This window comes from Oncorhynchus tshawytscha, linkage group LG12 (genome assembly GCF_018296145.1).
Source record: "Oncorhynchus tshawytscha isolate Ot180627B linkage group LG12, Otsh_v2.0, whole genome shotgun sequence".
NCBI lineage: Eukaryota > Metazoa > Chordata > Actinopteri > Salmoniformes > Salmonidae > Oncorhynchus > Oncorhynchus tshawytscha.
This window is the reverse complement of record NC_056440.1, coordinates 72157317-72175617: the sequence shown is the minus strand read 5'-3', so window position 1 is coordinate 72175617 and position 18301 is coordinate 72157317. Positions and strand designations below refer to the sequence as shown.

At 44.3% G+C, this 18301-nt stretch overlaps 1 protein-coding gene across 10 annotated transcripts in view; it reads left to right on the top strand.

The window, feature by feature from the left end:
• Positions 1 to 18301, top strand: part of LOC112235083 (chromodomain-helicase-DNA-binding protein 9-like) — a 112251-nt gene that overhangs the window by 67558 nt on the left and 26392 nt on the right. For 9 of the 10 annotated variants that reach the window (XM_042331017.1, XM_042331016.1, XM_042331014.1 and 6 more), the window contains 10 exons: positions 400 to 517; positions 2048 to 2134; positions 5751 to 5888; positions 5990 to 6111; positions 9711 to 9954; positions 12780 to 12956; positions 13281 to 13424; positions 14839 to 14937; positions 15068 to 15224; positions 17370 to 17580. In XM_042331017.1, coding sequence (XP_042186951.1) covers positions 400 to 517; positions 2048 to 2134; positions 5751 to 5888; positions 5990 to 6111; positions 9711 to 9954; positions 12780 to 12956; positions 13281 to 13424; positions 14839 to 14937; positions 15068 to 15224; positions 17370 to 17580 — 1497 coding nt within the window. The remainder of the gene's footprint in view (positions 1 to 399; positions 518 to 2047; positions 2135 to 5750; positions 5889 to 5989; positions 6112 to 9710; positions 9955 to 12779; positions 12957 to 13280; positions 13425 to 14838; positions 14938 to 15067; positions 15225 to 17369; positions 17581 to 18301) is intronic. The other variant, XM_042331015.1, reaches the window with a different exon arrangement.

Genomic DNA, 18301 nt, shown 5'->3' with positions numbered 1-18301 from the left:
TGCACATTTTTAAATGTTTGTATTCAACCGAAAAAGCCAAATACAGTATGTTAAACAGAGCAATGTAAGACACAGCTTGTCATTACTAGTTCTTGCACTACCACTTTGAGATGCCTTTGACTGAACTCACATGTGACCTCATTGTAGTTTCAGTAGAACAAAATCCAGGCCAGTCTGAAATGAAGACTAATTTGGTGTGTAGTAGATTGTAAATCCTATACAAATGTAAAATGTACAAAATGGCACACAAATGGAACATTTAAACAAAAAGTAAACATATATCCATTTGAAAGATGTACGACGTCATAAAAGACATTCAAGGTTTATTTGAAGTTTGTACTATACGTGTGTGTTCTCGTGCATTCCTGACTCTGTGTGTTGTCCCTCGGCCTCTCTCAGCTCCTACCTCCACTGTGAGTGGGCCGTAGAGCAGCAGCTGGAGAAAGACAAGAGGATTCAGCAGAAGATCAAACGTTTCAAGATTAAACAGGCACAGAGAGCCCACTTCTTTGCAGATGTAAGACCCTTTCACACCAATGTGTGTGTGTTTGTGTGTGTGTGCGCGTCAGTGTGTGTGTTTGGCTGTTTTGCGCAGGCATGTTTGCGTGCATCTCTGTAGTGTGCTTTGTGTTCATCCCACCCACCCATACAGTCATACAGTGTGTTTTTCCCCCCAGACTCCAGATGGCACGATGGCAGTTTACTGTCTTCCTGTGTGTTTTAGATGGAGGAGGATCCCTTTAACCCTGACTATGTCTTCCTGTGTGTTTTAGATGGAGGAGGATCCCTTTAACCCTGACTATGTCTTCCTGTGTGTTTTAGATGGAGGAGGGTCCCTTTAACCCTGACTATGTCTTCCTGTGTATTTTAGATGGAGGAGGATCCCTTTAACCCTGACTATGTCTTCCTGTGTGTTTTAGATGGAGGAGGATCCCTTTAACCCTGACTATATCTTCCTGTGTGTTTTAGATGGAGGAGGATCCCTTTAACCCTGACTATGTCTTCCTGTGTGTTTTAGATGGAGGAGGATCCCTTTAACCCTGACTATGTCTTCCTGTGTGTTTTAGATGAAGGAGGATCCCTTTAACCCTGACTATGTCTTCCTGTGTGTTTTAGATGGAGGAGGGTCCCTTTAACCCTGACTATGTCTTCCTGTGTGTTTTAGATGGAGGAGGATCCCTTTAACCCTGACTATGTCTTCCTGTGTGTTTTAGATGGAGGAGGGTCCCTTTAACCCTGACTATGTCTTCCTGTGTGTTTTAGATGGAGGAGGATCCCTTTAACCCTGACTATGTCTTCCTGTGTGTTTTAGATGGAGGAGGATCCCTTTAACCCTGACTATGTCTTCCTGTGTATTTTAGATGGAGGAGGGTCCCTTTAGCCCTGACTATGTCTTCCTGTGTGTTTTAGATGAAGGAGGATCCCTTTAACCCTGACTATGTCTTCCTGTGTGTTTTAGATGGAGGAGGATCCCTTTAACCCTGACTATGTCTTCCTGTGTGTTTTAGATGGAGGAGGATCCCTTTAACCCTGACTATGTCTTCCTGTGTGTTTTAGATGGAGGAGGATCCCTTTAACCCTGACTATGTCTTCCTGTGTATTTTAGATGGAGGAGGATCCCTTTAACCCTGACTATGTCTTCCTGTGTATTTTAGATGGAGGAGGATCCCTTTAACCCTGACTATGTCTTCCTGTGTGTTTTAGATGGAGGAGGATCCCTTTAGCCCTGACTATGTCTTCCTGTGTATTTTAGATGGAGGAGGATCCCTTTAACCCTGACTATGTCTTCCTGTGTATTTTAGATGGAGGAGGATCCCTTTAACCCTGACTATGTCTTCCTGTGTGTTTTAGATGGAGGAGGATCCCTTTAACCCTGACTATGTCTTCCTGTGTGTTTTAGATGGAGGAGGATCCCTTTAATCCTGACTATGTCTTCCTGTGTATTTTAGATGAAGGAGGATCCCTTTAACCCTGACTATGTCTTCCTGTGTGTTTTAGATGAAGGAGGATCCCTTTAACCCTGACTATGTCTTCCTGTATGTTTTAGATGGAGGAGGATCCCTTTAACCCTGACTATGTGGAGGTAGACAGAGTACTGGAGGTGTCCTATTGTGAAGACAAGGACACAGGAGAGGTAAGAGTGGGGGGGGGGGCTCTTTCATTCACAACAAATGACCTCCAATGGAGAGATGATTAGACTGCCTTTTGTTGGAAAGAGAGAGAGACAGAGTGTGTATGTCTGTACATTGTGTGTGTGTGTGTGTGTGTATGTCCTTGAGTGTGTCTCATCTTCTCATTTGTAGAAGATACTATTGTAAAGAATGGGGTCATTTCATACATGTGTATTATGGTTGTTGTCTCAGCTACTTTAGCTGTGGGTGTAGCTACTAGTGTTGCTTGGTGTACCGGTACCACGGTAACACCACAGTAATATCACGGTACCAAAACCTTATGATACCAACATTTTACAATACCATAGTACCGTTTGATCTATAGAACCTGCTGGTGCCAGTTGAATTTAAGCCTCTCGTTTGTTGTATGAGCAGGTCCAATAATGTCCACTTCACTTTCATCAACATATCACGTGGCAGCTATAATCAGCCAGCCTCACCCCCTACCAGCCCCCACTGTCCTGCTTCTCTCCGGCCCCTCTTCATGCTCATCTATTCCTCCATATCAGCTCGTGATGTCGACCCTGATGAGTCCTCTGTTGTTACATTTGTTACATTGGAGCAGCACGCAGAGCAAGCAGAAAAGTTTGTACATTATATAATTCCATCACCTGTTATAACCAAGAGCACAGGCCAGTTTGATCTGACTCTGCAAGTTCACTGTCATGTAGCCTCTGAGTGTCAGAGAGGGAAAATAGAGCAGCGCTTCACGACAGACATGCTTTACAGCAAAGAAAATGGCTTGTCCCTAGGGATGTTACGGTGACCATATTACCGCCACACCTGCAGTCACGAGTCACGACGACAGTCAAATTCCACATGACCGTTTAATCACGGTAATTATGCTTCTCCAAGCTCTGATACTACTGATGGTCATTAATAGCCTACCAAACTTGCTGCCTGGTACTCCGCACTCTATTGTCCCTCTAATCACTCTGACATCAATACAAATGTAGTTGAAAATCTAATCAAACACTTCATGAGAGGAGCTCATGTTGCACAACATTTCAATAAACTATGCAATTGCGTGAGAACAGAGTGATGGCCTCTATTAAAAAGAGGAATATCCCATCAGCTTTCTATAGGCTAGGCCTACTATATTTATTTCTCAACTTTCCTAATATTAAGTACGTTGCTTCTCTTTACAACAGGAGTATAGCCTACCTGGCTGGCATGAAAATGAACCACGGGAAAAGCGTCCTCCATTCTCTATTTAAATGCATAGCTGCCCCAGTTTTGATACAGGTGCATGATAATGGTCCATTCTAAATCAAGACAAATTTCACACATATATTATTTAGTATATGTAAAGACAAGATTAAATCAAGAATAGTCTGCTGGGAGACAATATTAGCCTATCACTTGTGAATGATACCCAGCTTCAGGCAAATAGCGCATTGTTTTTTTGTGACTTTTTCAATTACATACATATGCAGCGCGTGCGATCAAATCAAATCAAATTTATTTATATAGCCCTTCGTACATCAGCTGATATCTCAAAGTGCTGTACAGAAACCCAGCCTAAAACCCCAAACGGCAAGCAATGCAGGTGTAGAAGCACGTTTGCTTGGTCAGTTTGGGGAAGATCATTTTCACCATAAAAATGCACCTTTATAATAAAAGCAATACATGCATAATTGCATTTGGATTACTTTTGAGAATGGTGTTTCCCTGCTAATGGAACATTCACACTTATAGCCTAGTGTGCGTTTTGCTGCACTTATAATTTGAAGAAATAGCCTAATAGTTTATCAACATTTTAAGCTAAACATTATCTGTTGCGTCAGGCTTATTGCTTAAAACAGATTTTTTGATGCTAGTGGTTATATTAATTTGGGATCTATCGCATCCCACAATTGTCCAAGACTATGTTTGGAATATTTATTTCTCGCACAGAATAGAGTAGGTCGAAATTTGTACTATGGGGAATAGTAGATTGACATATGCTAATGCTTTTGCTGTTCGTTAGGCCTACTCATCTTGTTGGCTGACGAAAGTAAATGTGGACAGTTCTTCCAATATCTTCAATATGCGCCTTGGTATTGGATAAGGATGCACGCAATTGCGTCCCCGATGTGTCTGTCTTCACTTGAAGCCTGTGAGAAAGACCCGATCATGTGACAGAGAGCCATGTGAGTGAGAGGTGCTTCAGTACACAGACGGGAGAAGGGATTTATAATTAATCCATGCAAAAGGCATGGATTTTTTTAGGGGGTATTACGGCCACACAAAGGGGATGCAGCCGGGACATTTGAGGCATTATGAACTACTTGAGTGAGAGACTGATGAAGTGTGTTCAGCCTGCGCAAAAAAACAAAGCAGAGCTCATGCCTTTCGTGTGACTTTTTTCAAATCATCATTAGAGTCACATCATGCAGCCTTACAATGTATTAAAAATCTAAACATATAGCCCAACATTTGTATCACAACTAAAGTTACATTAATAACTCTAAATTAGCATATAGGAGTACCTTTTTCTTTGTAACCGCTCAACACAGAATAGAGAAAATATCCTTCCTATTTTATTCAGCTATGTTCAATTGTATTCTTCATACAGAATTCTAAGCAAATCTTGTCTGCTAAATGAACTAGTATAGCCCACAGCCACATGGCATAGCCAGATCAGGACCTAACATAAGGACAACTCAGAGTATGCTATTCTGTTCTTCTGAAATAGACTACTTTTTCTTCATATCATGCTTCTTTAGACCTGTCTAAAATAAATAATGGATTTATTGTGAAGGTGTAGGCTATATTACATGGGTTTATTAGACGTTTTAAAATGTATATTTTCCAAAGGTCAGCATCAGTGGCTTGTAGGCTATGTGTGGAAGCCAGGAGATGCTACATGTGTTTATGTTAATTAACGGTCAATTACCCTGAGACCGGCAGTTATTTGCTTGACAATCACCTGCTGACGAAATTTCTTGACCGCCACGGCCCTACTTGTCCCTAGCCTGAACGGTTCAGAAATCCATTTCTTTCTGGTGCTCCTTAAATTCTGTTTGGTGTCCAGCGTTTTAAAAGTTGAGAGCAGTGTATGTTTGTGGGAGAGAGTGAGTGGTGTGTGTGTGTGTGTGTGTGTGTGTGTGTGTGTGTGTGTGTGTTTTTACGAGAGGGAGGGAGATTGAATGTGAGGAAGGGATGGAGAGTGTGTGTGTCTATTTTAACTGAAGAGTAAAGAAGGTTTCATGCAGTGTTTTATCCTTACTGACACAATGACATGCAGATCATTATGCATGTATGTTCCTTCCCCCCATTCCTCCAGCCAAATCACAGCTAGGCCTTTGCAAATATGAGGAAATCAGCCGCTCTATGCAGTATTCTATTAAACACTGAACAGTGTGAAGTTAAATTCATTATGTGTCGTATTGAGTAAAAGTGTGAATTTCAGTGGCAGGTTTTTGCGTAGCTAATGCGCAGGAGGTTTAGAAAACGGGGGGCTGGGCGAACAGGACGCTAGTGACAACACTAATAGCTACTAAAAGGTGAAGTTTCTATGTTTTTTTGTGTTAACTCACAACATCTCTCTCTCTTTCTCCCTCCCTCCTCCCCCTCTCTCCGTCCCTCTTCCCCCAGCAGGTGGTGTACTACCTGGTGAAGTGGTGCTCTCTGCCCTATGAAGACAGTACATGGGAACTGAAGGGGGATGTGGACCAGAGTAAAATAGAGGAGTTTGAGCTGCTGCAGGCAGCAAGGCCAGACTCCCGCAGGATGGTAAGCTCCCTTTATTCAACCTCCTTTCTCTTCTCTTCCTCTCTCTTCTTTTCTCATCTCTCTTCTCATCTTCTCATCCTCTAACATTCTCTACCCCACAGGAGCGTCCCCCAGCCAGCCTGTGGAAGAAGAGGGATCAGTCGAGGGAGTACAGGAACAGTAACGTCCTCAGGGACTACCAGCTGGAGGGAGTCAACTGGCTCCTCTTCAACTGGTACAACAGGTCAGTAGGGCCCCCCTAAGGCTACACACACACACACACACACACACACCTGTATGCTTGTGCAAACAAACAGCAACGCACAGTGTTCTACTGCCCTGAACAGATTCTGACAGTCAGAAACACAAGGTTGTTCCAGACTTCAGATCCTAGGTTTCAGCTCTGTGGTTGTAGCATACTGCATCCAGCCAGAGAGACAAGGGCTGGACTGTCAGATTGCTAAGTAGTGCAGAAGAGAAGCCAGTGAAGCAGTGAGCTGACAGCATGTCTGTACCGAGACAGGGAGACACTTGCTCAGAGCCTGCTGACTTCTAGCACGGTTTAGTATGCAAAACCTGTGAAGAATGTGGTTAATAGGTTTGGACGGTATGTCGTATATACCATACACCGGGGTATTTTGAAATACCAACGGTATGATTTTAGTTTAGATAAAAAGAATTGTGGGGTTTGGGGCGCCCTAAAGCTCAGAGGGGTGCGTGCTACACCACTGCTTATAACTATCAGTTAACTATCTCAGATGTGCAAAATAAATGATCTTCTGCTCAGGGCGCCAGCTTTGCATTTGGTTTGCTAACTTGCTCGCAATGTGGCTAGCTTGCAAGATCACACGTCTTGGTTACAGCAGAGACAATCAATCCTCTCCTGGATCAAGATCCCTTTTGCATGAATTTTCTTTGTGCGTAATAATAAAAAATAAATAATAATATATATATATATATATATACACACACGCACACTACATTACCAAAATTATGTGGACACCCCTTCAAATGAGTGGATTTGGCTATTTCAGCCACACCCGTTGCTGACAGGTTTATAAAATTGAGTATACATTGGCAGTAGAATAGCCGTACTGAAGAGCTCAGTGACTTTCAGCATGGCACCATCAACGTGGCACCATGTGTGTATGTATGTATATATATATATATTTTACGTTTGGAAATAAATTGCGCCCATTTTGTGCACTGCCAGTAATACCATATACCCTGGTATGGTACAGGAACGGTATGAAGGTATGAAAATACTGCCCAACCCTAGTGGTTAATAATATTTCTTTAAAGGAAAGAACACAACAGCATAAACATGCAAAACAGTACAGGAAAACACTGCACTACGCCACATAGGCTATATGAAGAGATCAAAAGCATTTGCACTTGCATTTTACTGTATCTTTGAAAAGAGGATGCTTTCATTGGACTGAAGGTTTTCTTGGTTGTCTGTTTTGATTTGTGTCTTAATCTTAAAATTGTTTTTCATGAGGACATTTTCATTCACTTTCAGTTTAGAGACTTTGTCACTGCACAGAGGTAGTGTGGATGTTACATTCTAAATGGTTTTCCTGTGTTGTGTTTAGAGCATGCAGTGATTTGGCTGAGTTAACATTATTAGCCTGTGTGCCTCTTGCTGCTGGTGGGGAAAGGGTGTCGTTCTCCATCTTTCTCTCTCTGTCTTCCTCCTCTTCCCTTCCCTTGCTGCTGGTGGGGAAAGGGTGTCGCTCTCCATCTTTCTCTCTCTGTCTTCCTCCTCTTCCCTTCTCTTGCTGCTGGTGGGGAAAGGGTGTCGCTCTCCATCTTTCTCTCTCTGTCTTCCTCCTCTTCCCTTCTCTTGCTGCTGGTGGGGAAAGGGTGTCGCTCTCCATCTTTCTCTGTCTTCCTCCTCTTCCCTTCTCTTGCTGCTGGTGGGGAAAGGGTGTCGCTCTCCATCTTTCTCTGTCTTCCTCCTCTTCCCTTTCCTTTCCTTGCTGCTGGTGGGGAAAGGGTGTCGCTCTCCATCTTTCTCTGTCTTCCTCCTCTTCCCTTCTCTTGCTGCTGGTGGGGAAAGGGTGTCGTTCTCCATCTTTCTCTCTCTGTCTTCCTCCTCTTCCCTTCCCTTGCTGCTGGTGGGGAAAGGGTGTCGCTCTCCATCTTTCTCTCTCTGTCTTCCTCCTCTTCCCTTCTCTTGCTGCTGGTGGGGAAAGGGTGTCGCTCTCCATCTTTCTCTCTCTGTCTTCCTCCTCTTCCCTTCTCTTGCTGCTGGTGGGGAAAGGGTGTCGCTCTCCATCTTTCTCTGTCTTCCTCCTCTTCCCTTCTCTTGCTGCTGGTGGGGAAAGGGTGTCGCTCTCCATCTTTCTCTGTCTTCCTCCTCTTCCCTTCTCTTGCTGCTGGTGGGGAAAGGGTGTCGCTCTCCATCTTTCTCTGTCTTCCTCCTCTTCCCTTCTCTTGCTGCTGGTGGGGAAAGGGTGTCGCTCTCCATCTTTCTCTGTCTTCCTCCTCTTCCCTTTCCTTTCCTTGCTCCTGGTGGGGAAAGGGTGTCGCTCTCCATCTTTCTCTCTCTGTCTTCCTCCTCTTCCCTTCTCTTGCTGCTGGTGGGGAAAGGGTGTCGCTCTCCATCTTTCTCTCTCTGTCTTCCTCCTCTTCCCTTCTCTTGCTGCTGGTGGGGAAAGGGTGTCGCTCTCCATCTTTCTCTCTCTGTCTTCCTCCTCTTCCCTTTCCTTGCTGCTGGTGGGGAAAGGGTGTTGCTCTCCATCTTTCTCTCTCTGTCTTCCTCCTCTTCCCTTCTCTTGCTGCTGGTGGGGAAAGGGAAGAGGAGGAAGACAGAGAGAGAAAGATGGAGAGCGACAGAGGGAGACAGAGATATGGAGAGAGATCAAGGGAGAGAGAAAGATGGAGAGTGACAAAGAGAGACAGAGATATGGAGAGACAGATCAAGGGAGACAGAGATATGGAGAGACAGATCAAGGGATAGAGATCAAGGGAGAAAGCGAGTGAGTGTGGAACACATCCCAAATCATCTGTTTGTAGCCAGGCTGTAGTGTTGCTACTGGGACTGTGTTTCAGAGTGCTGTGAAGTTCTTAAAGGTCCAATGCAGCACTTTTTTTTATTTTTTTTATCTCTATCAAATTATTTCTCGGTAACAATCAAGTACCTTGATTGTGATTGTTGTCAATTAAAATGGTCAGAAAGAAACAAAAATAGCTTCTTAGCAAAGAGCAATTTCTCAAGCAAGAATTTTGCTAGGACTGCCTGGGATGGGTCTAAGTGGGGAGGGGAAAACTGAAAACGAACTGTTATTGGCAGAAATGTTCAGAACTCTCTTTATTGGTCTATCAACTAATTTACTGTGATGTCACCAGGCAGGCCAAAACAACATCCCACCAAAACAGGCTGAAATTTCAGCTGGTATTTTCAATCAGCTCTTACACTAAAAGGGCGTTATCATAATTTTCACAATTTCAGAGTATTATTCCATCATATTGTGGAAATATTTATAAAACACTGGGAAATCCTGTTTTTGACTGCACCGAGCCTTTAAGATTAAGGAAAAAAGTATAGGAAGCAAGTGGGAGTATCTGCTCTTTGCAATTAATGTCAAGATTCACTGTAACACCCGCACCCTCTGGACAACCAGATTAATGTTCTGCCTGAATACTAGAGGAAGGATTCTGTTCAGTCCAGTCTCATCACTTAGTATCAATATCAGACAGGACCACAACTACTCTATACATTTTTTGTGACTGTAATGTCTCTCTCTCTTCCTCCAACCCCCCTCTCGCTTCCTCTCACTCCTTTCTTACTCCCTCCCTGCCCCCACCCCTCTCTCTCCCTCTCTTCTTCCCTGACAGACGGAACTGTATCCTGGCAGATGAGATGGGTCTGGGGAAGACCATCCAGTCCATCACGTTTCTGGAGGAGATCTGGCGTGTGGGCATCAGGGGCCCCTTCCTCATCATCGCCCCCCTCTCCACCATCGCCAACTGGGAGAGGGAGTTCAGAACGTGGACCCACCTCAACGTCATTGTCTACCACGGCTCCATGGTCAGCAGGCAGATGCTGCAGCAGTACGAGATGTACTCCAGAGACACACAGGTAAACAACAACATAAATAAACAACACAAGATGTACAGTCCCACAGATGAACAACAATGTCAACAACAGATGGGTCCTTGACGTTTCAAAAAGTTGTTCTCTGATGAGGGGAGGTGGTGGTTGTCAAAAACAACAGCAAAGGGGCCTTGAAACCCGCTGGCAGCCAGCATCTCATAATGGGGACTGAGAACAGGAGATAAGTGAATCTCAGGTGTCTCTGTTCCATTCAAGTAATGACAGTATTTGTATCAGGGAATAGTGACATGATATCAAAGATACTCAGTCGGACAATGAGATTTGTCCAAGGAGAGCTTGCAGGCCACATAATGAGAGAGAGATATTGAGATTGAGTAGCATGACTGTCATGTTCCAGCATGCCTAGTCACCTTAAACATATACATATCTACCCCTAATGATCCAGTATCCCTTCACATTGTAAATATGCTACTGGAACCGACCCTGTATATAGTATGCTTACTTACTCAATCCTGTTCTTCTTATTTCATATCTCGTGTGTCTTTGTTCTACCTTGTTATTTTTACTATTACATTGTTATTGATTACTGCATTGTTGGAGTTAGAGCTTGGAAGAAAAGACATGTCACTGTACTTGAGCATGTGACATTAAAACTTGAAACTTGAAAGCAGGACTGAATTTAAAGGCACATGAGAAGGGTTTGAAGGGTGGCACATGTCAGGCGGCAGCCCTGGGAAAATGTTTTTTCTGCAGTTGTTGGCAGAGTAATTTTTATTTATTTATTTATTTATTTATTTTACCTTTATTTAACCAGGTAGGCAAGTTGAGAACAAGTTCTCATTTACAATTGCGACCTGGCCAAGATAAAGCAAAGCAGTTCGACAGATACAACGACACAGAGTTACACATGGAGTAAAACAAACATACAGTCAATAATACAGTATAAACAAGTCTATATACAATGTGAGCAAATGAGGTGAGAAGGGAGGTAAAGGCAAAAAAGGCCATGGTGGCAAAGTAAATACAATATAGCAAGTAAAACACTGGAATGGTAGTTTTGCAATGGAAGAATGTGCAAAGTAGAAATAAAAATAATGGGGTGCAAAGGAGCAAAATAAATAAATAAATTAAAATTAAATACAGTTGGGAAAGAGGTAGTTGTTTGGGCTAAATTATAGGTGGGCTATGTACAGGTGCAGTAATCTGTGAGCTGCTCTGACAGTTGGTGCTTAAAGCTAGTGAGGGAGATAAGTGTTTCCAGTTTCAGAGATTTTTGTAGTTCGTTCCAGTCATTGGCATCAGAGAACTGGAAGGAGAGGCGGCCAAAGAAAGAATTGGTTTTGGGGGTGACTAGAGAGATATACCTGCTGGAGCGTGTGCTACAGGTGGGAGATGCTATGGTGACCAGCGAGCTGAGATAAGGGGGGACTTTACCTAGCAGGGTCTTGTAGATGACATGGAGCCAGTGGGTTTGGCGACGAGTATGAAGCGAGGGCCAGCCAACGAGAGCGTACAGGTCGCAATGGTGGGTAGTATATGGGGCTTTGGTGATAAAACGGATTGCACTGTGATAGACTGCATCCAATTTGTTGAGTAGGGTATTGGAGGCTATTTTGTAAATGACATCGCCAAAGTCGAGGACTGGTAGGATGGTCAGTTTTACAAGGGTATGTTTGGCAGCATGAGTGAAGGATGCTTTGTTGCGAAATAGGAAGCCAATTCTAGATTTAACTTTGGATTGGAGATGTTTGATATGGGTCTGGAAGGAGAGTTTACAGTCTAACCAGACACCTAAGTATTTGTAGTTGTCCACGTATTCTAAGTCAGAGCCGTCCAGAGTAGTGATGTTGGACAGGCTGGTAGGTGCAGGTAGCGATCGGTTGAAGAGCATGCATTTAGTTTTACTTGTATTTAAGAGCAATTGGAGGCCACGGAAGGAGAGTTGTATGGCATTGAAGCTTGCCTGGAGGGTTGTTAACACAGTGTCCAAAGAAGGGCCGGAAGTATACAGAATGGTGTTGTCTGCGTAGAGGTGGATCAGGGACTCACCAGCAGCAAGAGCGACCTCATTGATGTATACAGAGAAGAGAGTCGGTCCAAGAATTGAACCCTGTGGCACCCCCATAGAGACTGCCAGAGGTCCGGACAGCAGACCCTCCGATTTGACACACTGAACTCTATCAGAGAAGTAGTTGGTGAACCAGGCGAGGCAATTATTTGAGAAACCAAGGCTGTCGAGTCTGCCGATGAGGATGTGGTGATTGACAGAGTCGAAAGCCTTGGCCAGATCAATGAATACGGCTGCACAGTAATGTTTCTTATCGATGGCGGTTAAGATATCGTTTAGGACCTTGAGCGTGGCTGAGGTGCACCCATGACCAGCTCTGAAACCAGATTGCATAGCAGAGAAGGTATGGTGAGATTCGAAATGGTCGGTAATCTGTTTGTTGACTTGGCTTTCGAAGACCTTAGAAAGGCACGGTAGGATAGATATATAATGTGGAATGACAGACAGCGGTTAGGAGATCTTAGTATGCAAATATAACAAGGGAGGAGGGGAAGAACGGATGAGGGAGGAGAGGAAAGAGGAGCTGCCACCAGGCTGTCTCACTGGAAGACTCTGATGTCACTGTAGCACCACAGAACTTTTTCTTACAGCACGGCTCACCCCTTAACACACAGGGAATCACCTTAACACACAGGGAATCACCTTAACACACAGAACACACAGGGAATCACCTTAACACACAGGGAATCACACACTGCGCAACCATTGAGAATGAGAAAAGCTGAATGATTGGAAGAGTTGTATTGACTCCCTGTGTGTTTCTTCCTGGTTTTCCCTCCAGGGTCGTGTGGTGCGGGGAGCCTACAAGTTCCACGCCCTCATCACCACCTTTGAGATGATCCTGGGCGGCTGTCCAGAGCTCAACGCCATCGAGTGGCGCTGTGTCATCATCGACGAGGCCCATCGCCTCAAGAACAAGAACTGCAAGCTGCTAGAGGGCTTCAAGCTCATGAATCTGGTATGTCCAAGTCACTGAGCATAATGTAGGGCAGAACTGAGCAAAGGGCAGAAATGCAACCATTACTGCTTGAATGTTTGAGATCCTAGTGTGTCTCCAATCAGTACCTTGTTGGTGTGTGGAGAGAAGCAGTGAAACGTGCCCTAATGGTAACCATCACTGTACACCAATCTGGTTGGATCTTAAGATTGTTTGTGATTGAGGTCTCCCCTCTCTCTGTAGTTGTGTTCAGTGGAGGCACAGCTTGTAGGTTGGAGTTCCTATTCTGTGTGTCTTGTATTGTTTCTAACTCACATCTCTCTCTTCCCTCTCCTCTATCTACAGGAACACAAAGCTCTCCTGACAGGGACCCCCCTCCAGAACACGGTAGAGGAGCTGTTCAGTCTGCTGCACTTCCTGGAGCCTCAAAGCTTCCCCTCAGAGAATACCTTCATGCTGGAGTTTGGAGACCTCAAGACTGAGGAGCAGGTGAGGTTGTGTGATTCTATCATGTGGTTGTTGGGTTCGTATCAAGTGTGTCGCTGTGAGTGTGTGAGTATTATGTTGTTGGGTTCCTATCAACATAGTGTGTATGTGAGAAATACTGTGTGTTATAGTTTAGTCTCTGCCCGTTTGCGAGTGTGTGAGTATTATGTTGTTGGGTTCCTATCAACATAGTGTGTATGTGAGAAATACTGTGTGTTATAGTTTAGTCTCTGCCCGTTTGCGAGTGTGTGAGTATTATGTTGTTGGGTTCCTATCAACATAGTGTGTATGTGAGAAATACTCTGTGTTATAGTTTAGTGTTTGCCTGTGTGTGAGTATTATGTTGTTGGGTTCCTATCAACAAAGTGTGTATGTGAGAAATACTGTGTGTTATAGTTTAGTGTTTGCCTGTTTACCTGTGTGAGTATTATGTTGTTGGGTTCCTATCAACAAAGTGTGTATGTGAGAAATACTGTGTGTTATAGTTTAGTGTTTGCCTGTTTGCCTGTGTGTGAGTATTATGTTGTTGGGTTCCTATCAACATAGTGTGTATGTGAGAAATACTCTGTGTTATAGTTTAGTGTTTGCCTGTGTGTGAGTGTGTGAGTATTATGTTGTTGGGTTCCTATCAACATAGTGTGTATGTGAGAAATACTGTGTGTTATAGTCTAGTCTCTGCCTGTTTGCCTGTGTGTGAGTGTGTGAGTATTATGTTGTTGGGTTCCTATCAACATAGTGTGTATGTGAGAAATACTGTGTGTTATAGTTTAGTGTTTACCTGTGTGTGAGTGTGTCCTTTACCATCACTGATCATAATGAATATGATTATTAATACAGAAGCTCATTTGTTTTCATATGGTGTCAGGGGACATGAGTGTGTTTCCCCCACTCACCCCACCTGGTGTTTGAACAGTGTGTCAGTGTATGGAGATAATGATCCTGTCGGTACAGATGGAACACTGAAGGAGAATAGAGCACACACACACACACACCCACAGACAGTCAGTCAGTCAGTCACGGATCCTATGACACACACACACACACACACACACACACACACACACACACAGACAGTCAGTCAGTCAGTCAGATATGAATGTCAGTCAGTCCGTCCGTCCGACTGACTGATACCACTGACCGGCCCATGGTCAACCCCTCTTAATCCTGCTAATCTTTCAGCACCTCTTGTTAAAATCATGTGTGTGTATGTGCGTGTATGTACGTGTGTGGGTGCATGAGTGTGTGAAAGTGGGCGTTCCAGACTCTCCACATGTTAACCTGTATCTTCCATCTCTCTGTCTCTGTCTCTATGTGTCTCAGGTCAAAAAGCTTCACATATTACTGTAAACTGTGTCTGTGTGTATGTGTGCGTATGCATGCGTCCATATATGAACATGCATATCTCTGTCTTTCTCAGGTCCAGAAGTTGCAGGCCATCCTGAAGCCCATGATGCTGCGTCGTCTCAAGGAGGACGTGGAGAAGAAGCTGGCTCCTAAGGAAGAAACCATCATTGAGGTGGGTATGTGCATGTTTGCGTTGTGTGCTTGAGATTGAGTTTTTGTGTTTTTTTGTCTTAGTTTTGCTGACTATTGTGGTTTCTGTGTATTGTCCTATATAATTGAATGTTTCTATATAATGTGGTCAGGTGGAGCTGACCAACATCCAGAAGAAGTACTACAGAGCCATCCTAGAGAAGAACTTCTCCTTCCTGTCTAAAGGAGTCGGCCAGGCCAACGTCCCCAACCTGGTCAACACCATGATGGAGCTGAGGAAGTGTTGCAACCACCCCTACCTCATCAAAGGTACTGAACACACCACTACCTGACCCTAACCCTGACCCCTACCTAACCCTAACTGTAACCAGGGTTGGGGTCAATTCTATTGAAATTCCAGTCAATTCAGAGGGTAAACCAAATTCCAATTCCCCATTGAAAAGCATTGAAGAGAATTGGAATTGGAATTTCAGTTGACTTCCTTAATTGACTGGAATTGTCCCAAGCCTGACTGTAACTCAACCTGGTCAACACCATGATGGAGCTGAGAAGCTGCTGTAACCAGTATTACTTCATCAAAGGTACTAACAGTGATATTGCTACAATCCAGGTTGTGGAACGCTGTATGTAGCCTCTTGATATATGGAAGGACAGTGTATGCAGTGTGGGGTAGGCTGATTTGGGTAATTCCCGCCCATACCTTTAGTAAAGAGCTCTATAGCAGCCCCGGGGCAGAATGAAAACCTCTGAGTCAAAGACGTCCTCATTCCTCACCATCTTTCCCTATGGCGCTGTCTGTTTCTCTCACCCACCCTCCTCCCTCCATCTTTCTCCTAGCTGTGTCAGAACTCCCTAGAACAGAGAAAGCAGGCCAGGAGGTTGAGGCTCTGGAACAGATAATGGACTAACTTCACATCTCCCTCCGTTCATCCCACATCCAAAAGCTGCCGTGTTGGTCCATTCCTCTTCCTCTCCTTCTTCCCTGCCCTCCTAGCTGTAATATATTTGTCACTGGTGTACTTGTGCTCTGGTTAATCTGGTTTGATACAGTGCTCTCATACAAGGCCAGCCTAGTGAACCTTTGGCCTGTGGTTTGACAGCTGCTTCTGTTTGTACGTGACTGTGTGTGGGGGGGGGGGTGTCAGTTTTAATGAGGGCTAGGACAAGTAAAGGATCAGCTTTAGAGTTGATAAACTCGGTATATGGGCTCCTGATTGGCGCAGCGGTCTTGGGCACTGCATCTCAATGCTAGAGGCATCACTACAGACACCCTGGTTCGTATCCAGGCTGTATCACAACCGGCTGTGATTGGGAATCCCATAAGGCAGCACACAATTGGTCCAGCGTCGTCCGGGTTTGACCAGTGTAGGCCGTCATTGTAAGTAAGTTCTTAATTGACTTACCTAGTTAAATAAAGGTTAAATAAATGAAATAAAAACATTGGTAACCAGTTTATAATAGCAATAAGGCACCTCAGGGGTTTGTGGTATATGGACAACATACCACAAACCCGAGATGCCTTATTGCTATTATAAACTGGTTACCTGTCACGGATGACTAGGAGGGGATGGTGGGAATCAGGCGCAGAGGGTTCACGGAGAAATGCACTTTAAATGCACAATAACACCTCCGATACAATACACGTGAACAAAATATAATCCCGCACAAACAAGGGTGGGCTTTGCAAGCTTAAATAGGTAAGCAAATCAAGAAAACACAAATAGGAACAGGTGCAACTCATAAGACTAAACTAACAGAAAAGGGAAAAGGGATCGGTGGCGGCTAGTAGACCGGTGACGACGACCGCCGAGCACCGCCCGAACAGGCAGGGGAACCAACTTCGGCGGGAGTCGTCATACCCGTGTTATACGGTCTGATATACCACAGCTGTCAGCCAATCAGCATTCAGGGCTCGAACCACCCAGTAGTTTTTAGTATGTCAAATCAAAACATGGGTTGTTAGACTTGATAAGCATTATAGAAGTCCTAACTCTCATATTGTCTTTGACCTGCATACAGATTAGTGTAGTTATGGTACCTTTCTTAATCAATGCTGGTTTGTGAGTTCAAGGCAGTGAGCTGTGTGTGTGAGCTGTCTCTTTGGTCATTCAGTTGCTTGGTCATTATCCTTCTAGCCAGTGACCAGAGAGAGAGTTCCTTGTACCGCCACCTCACTCAGGTCCACCCTCTTTTTTCCAGTACCATATTGTACAAAATCGATTCCATGACTGAGTTGCTATTCCTGTCTGTCTTAAAGTAGGTACCCTATATGAACTGCATACAGATTAGGTGAAAATGGTAGCATGGTACCAGATGAAGTGTCATCCAGTCTTTCCCCAATAGAAGCCAAACTCTGGTGGCAACAGCGTTAGACGGGGGCCCGCCCTGCTTGTACAATTGTAGCAGAAACACTGATACCATCACTGACTTTATTTGCCTGTCCATTTCTCCCAGGTGCTGAGGAGAAGATCTTGGAGGACTTCCGAGAGGTGTACAGCCCTGTTGCCTTTGATTTCCACCTGCAGGCCATGGTGCAGTCGGCTGGTAAACTGGTCCTCATAGACAAGCTGCTGCCCAAGATGAAGGCCGGGGGACACAAGGTCCTCATCTTCTCCCAGATGGTCCGCTGTCTGGATATCCTGGAGGACTACCTCATCCAGAGAAGGTACTGCTGCCTGCCTCTCTTCTCGCCTTGTATTACTATGCTCCCAAGTACTCCACTCCAATAGAAGCCTGGAAATCAAGGTTCTCTCTCCTCAGATATTTCATATTGTGAGATGAGGTAGTTTGAGATGAGATATATGTTTATTACTTTGTGTCAGTGCATGTAGAATTTTAAACGCCCCCTGCAGTTTCAGCTAGGCTGATGCGGAAAAAGACAGGAATCATGCTTGAAAGGGTAATAGACTTTGTAATTTCCATTTTTCAGCTCCATTTTCAAAGTGAAGTATTTATGGTTTATTATTTGGTGTTAGCTAGCTAGCAGTTTGCAGTGCAACAAAAGCTGAATCACTCCAGTACTTTCCCCTATTAAATTGAATGTAGTTGAAGAGAAATGTTGAATATCTAAGCATTAGCCTCTCTCTTCAGTGACTGTCTGAGAAAGAGCCTTTTAAAGCCCCCAGTGCTCATCACTCCATAATGCTACCCAGAGCAGGGAGATGATAAAGACTGTGTAACAGAAGCAGAAGAATGTACCAAGACCCTTTCATTCAAGTTCTTAATCTCCTGGCTTAATGAGCTTCCTGTTTGCACGCTAAATGAAAAGGATATTATCCCAGCAGCCCGTCTAAGCTGAGGAAAGTGGGCGACTGGCCTGGTCTGTGTGGTCTCTCTATATCTTCCTCCCTTTCCCTCCTGATATCTCTGTCTGTTCTTCTCCCCTC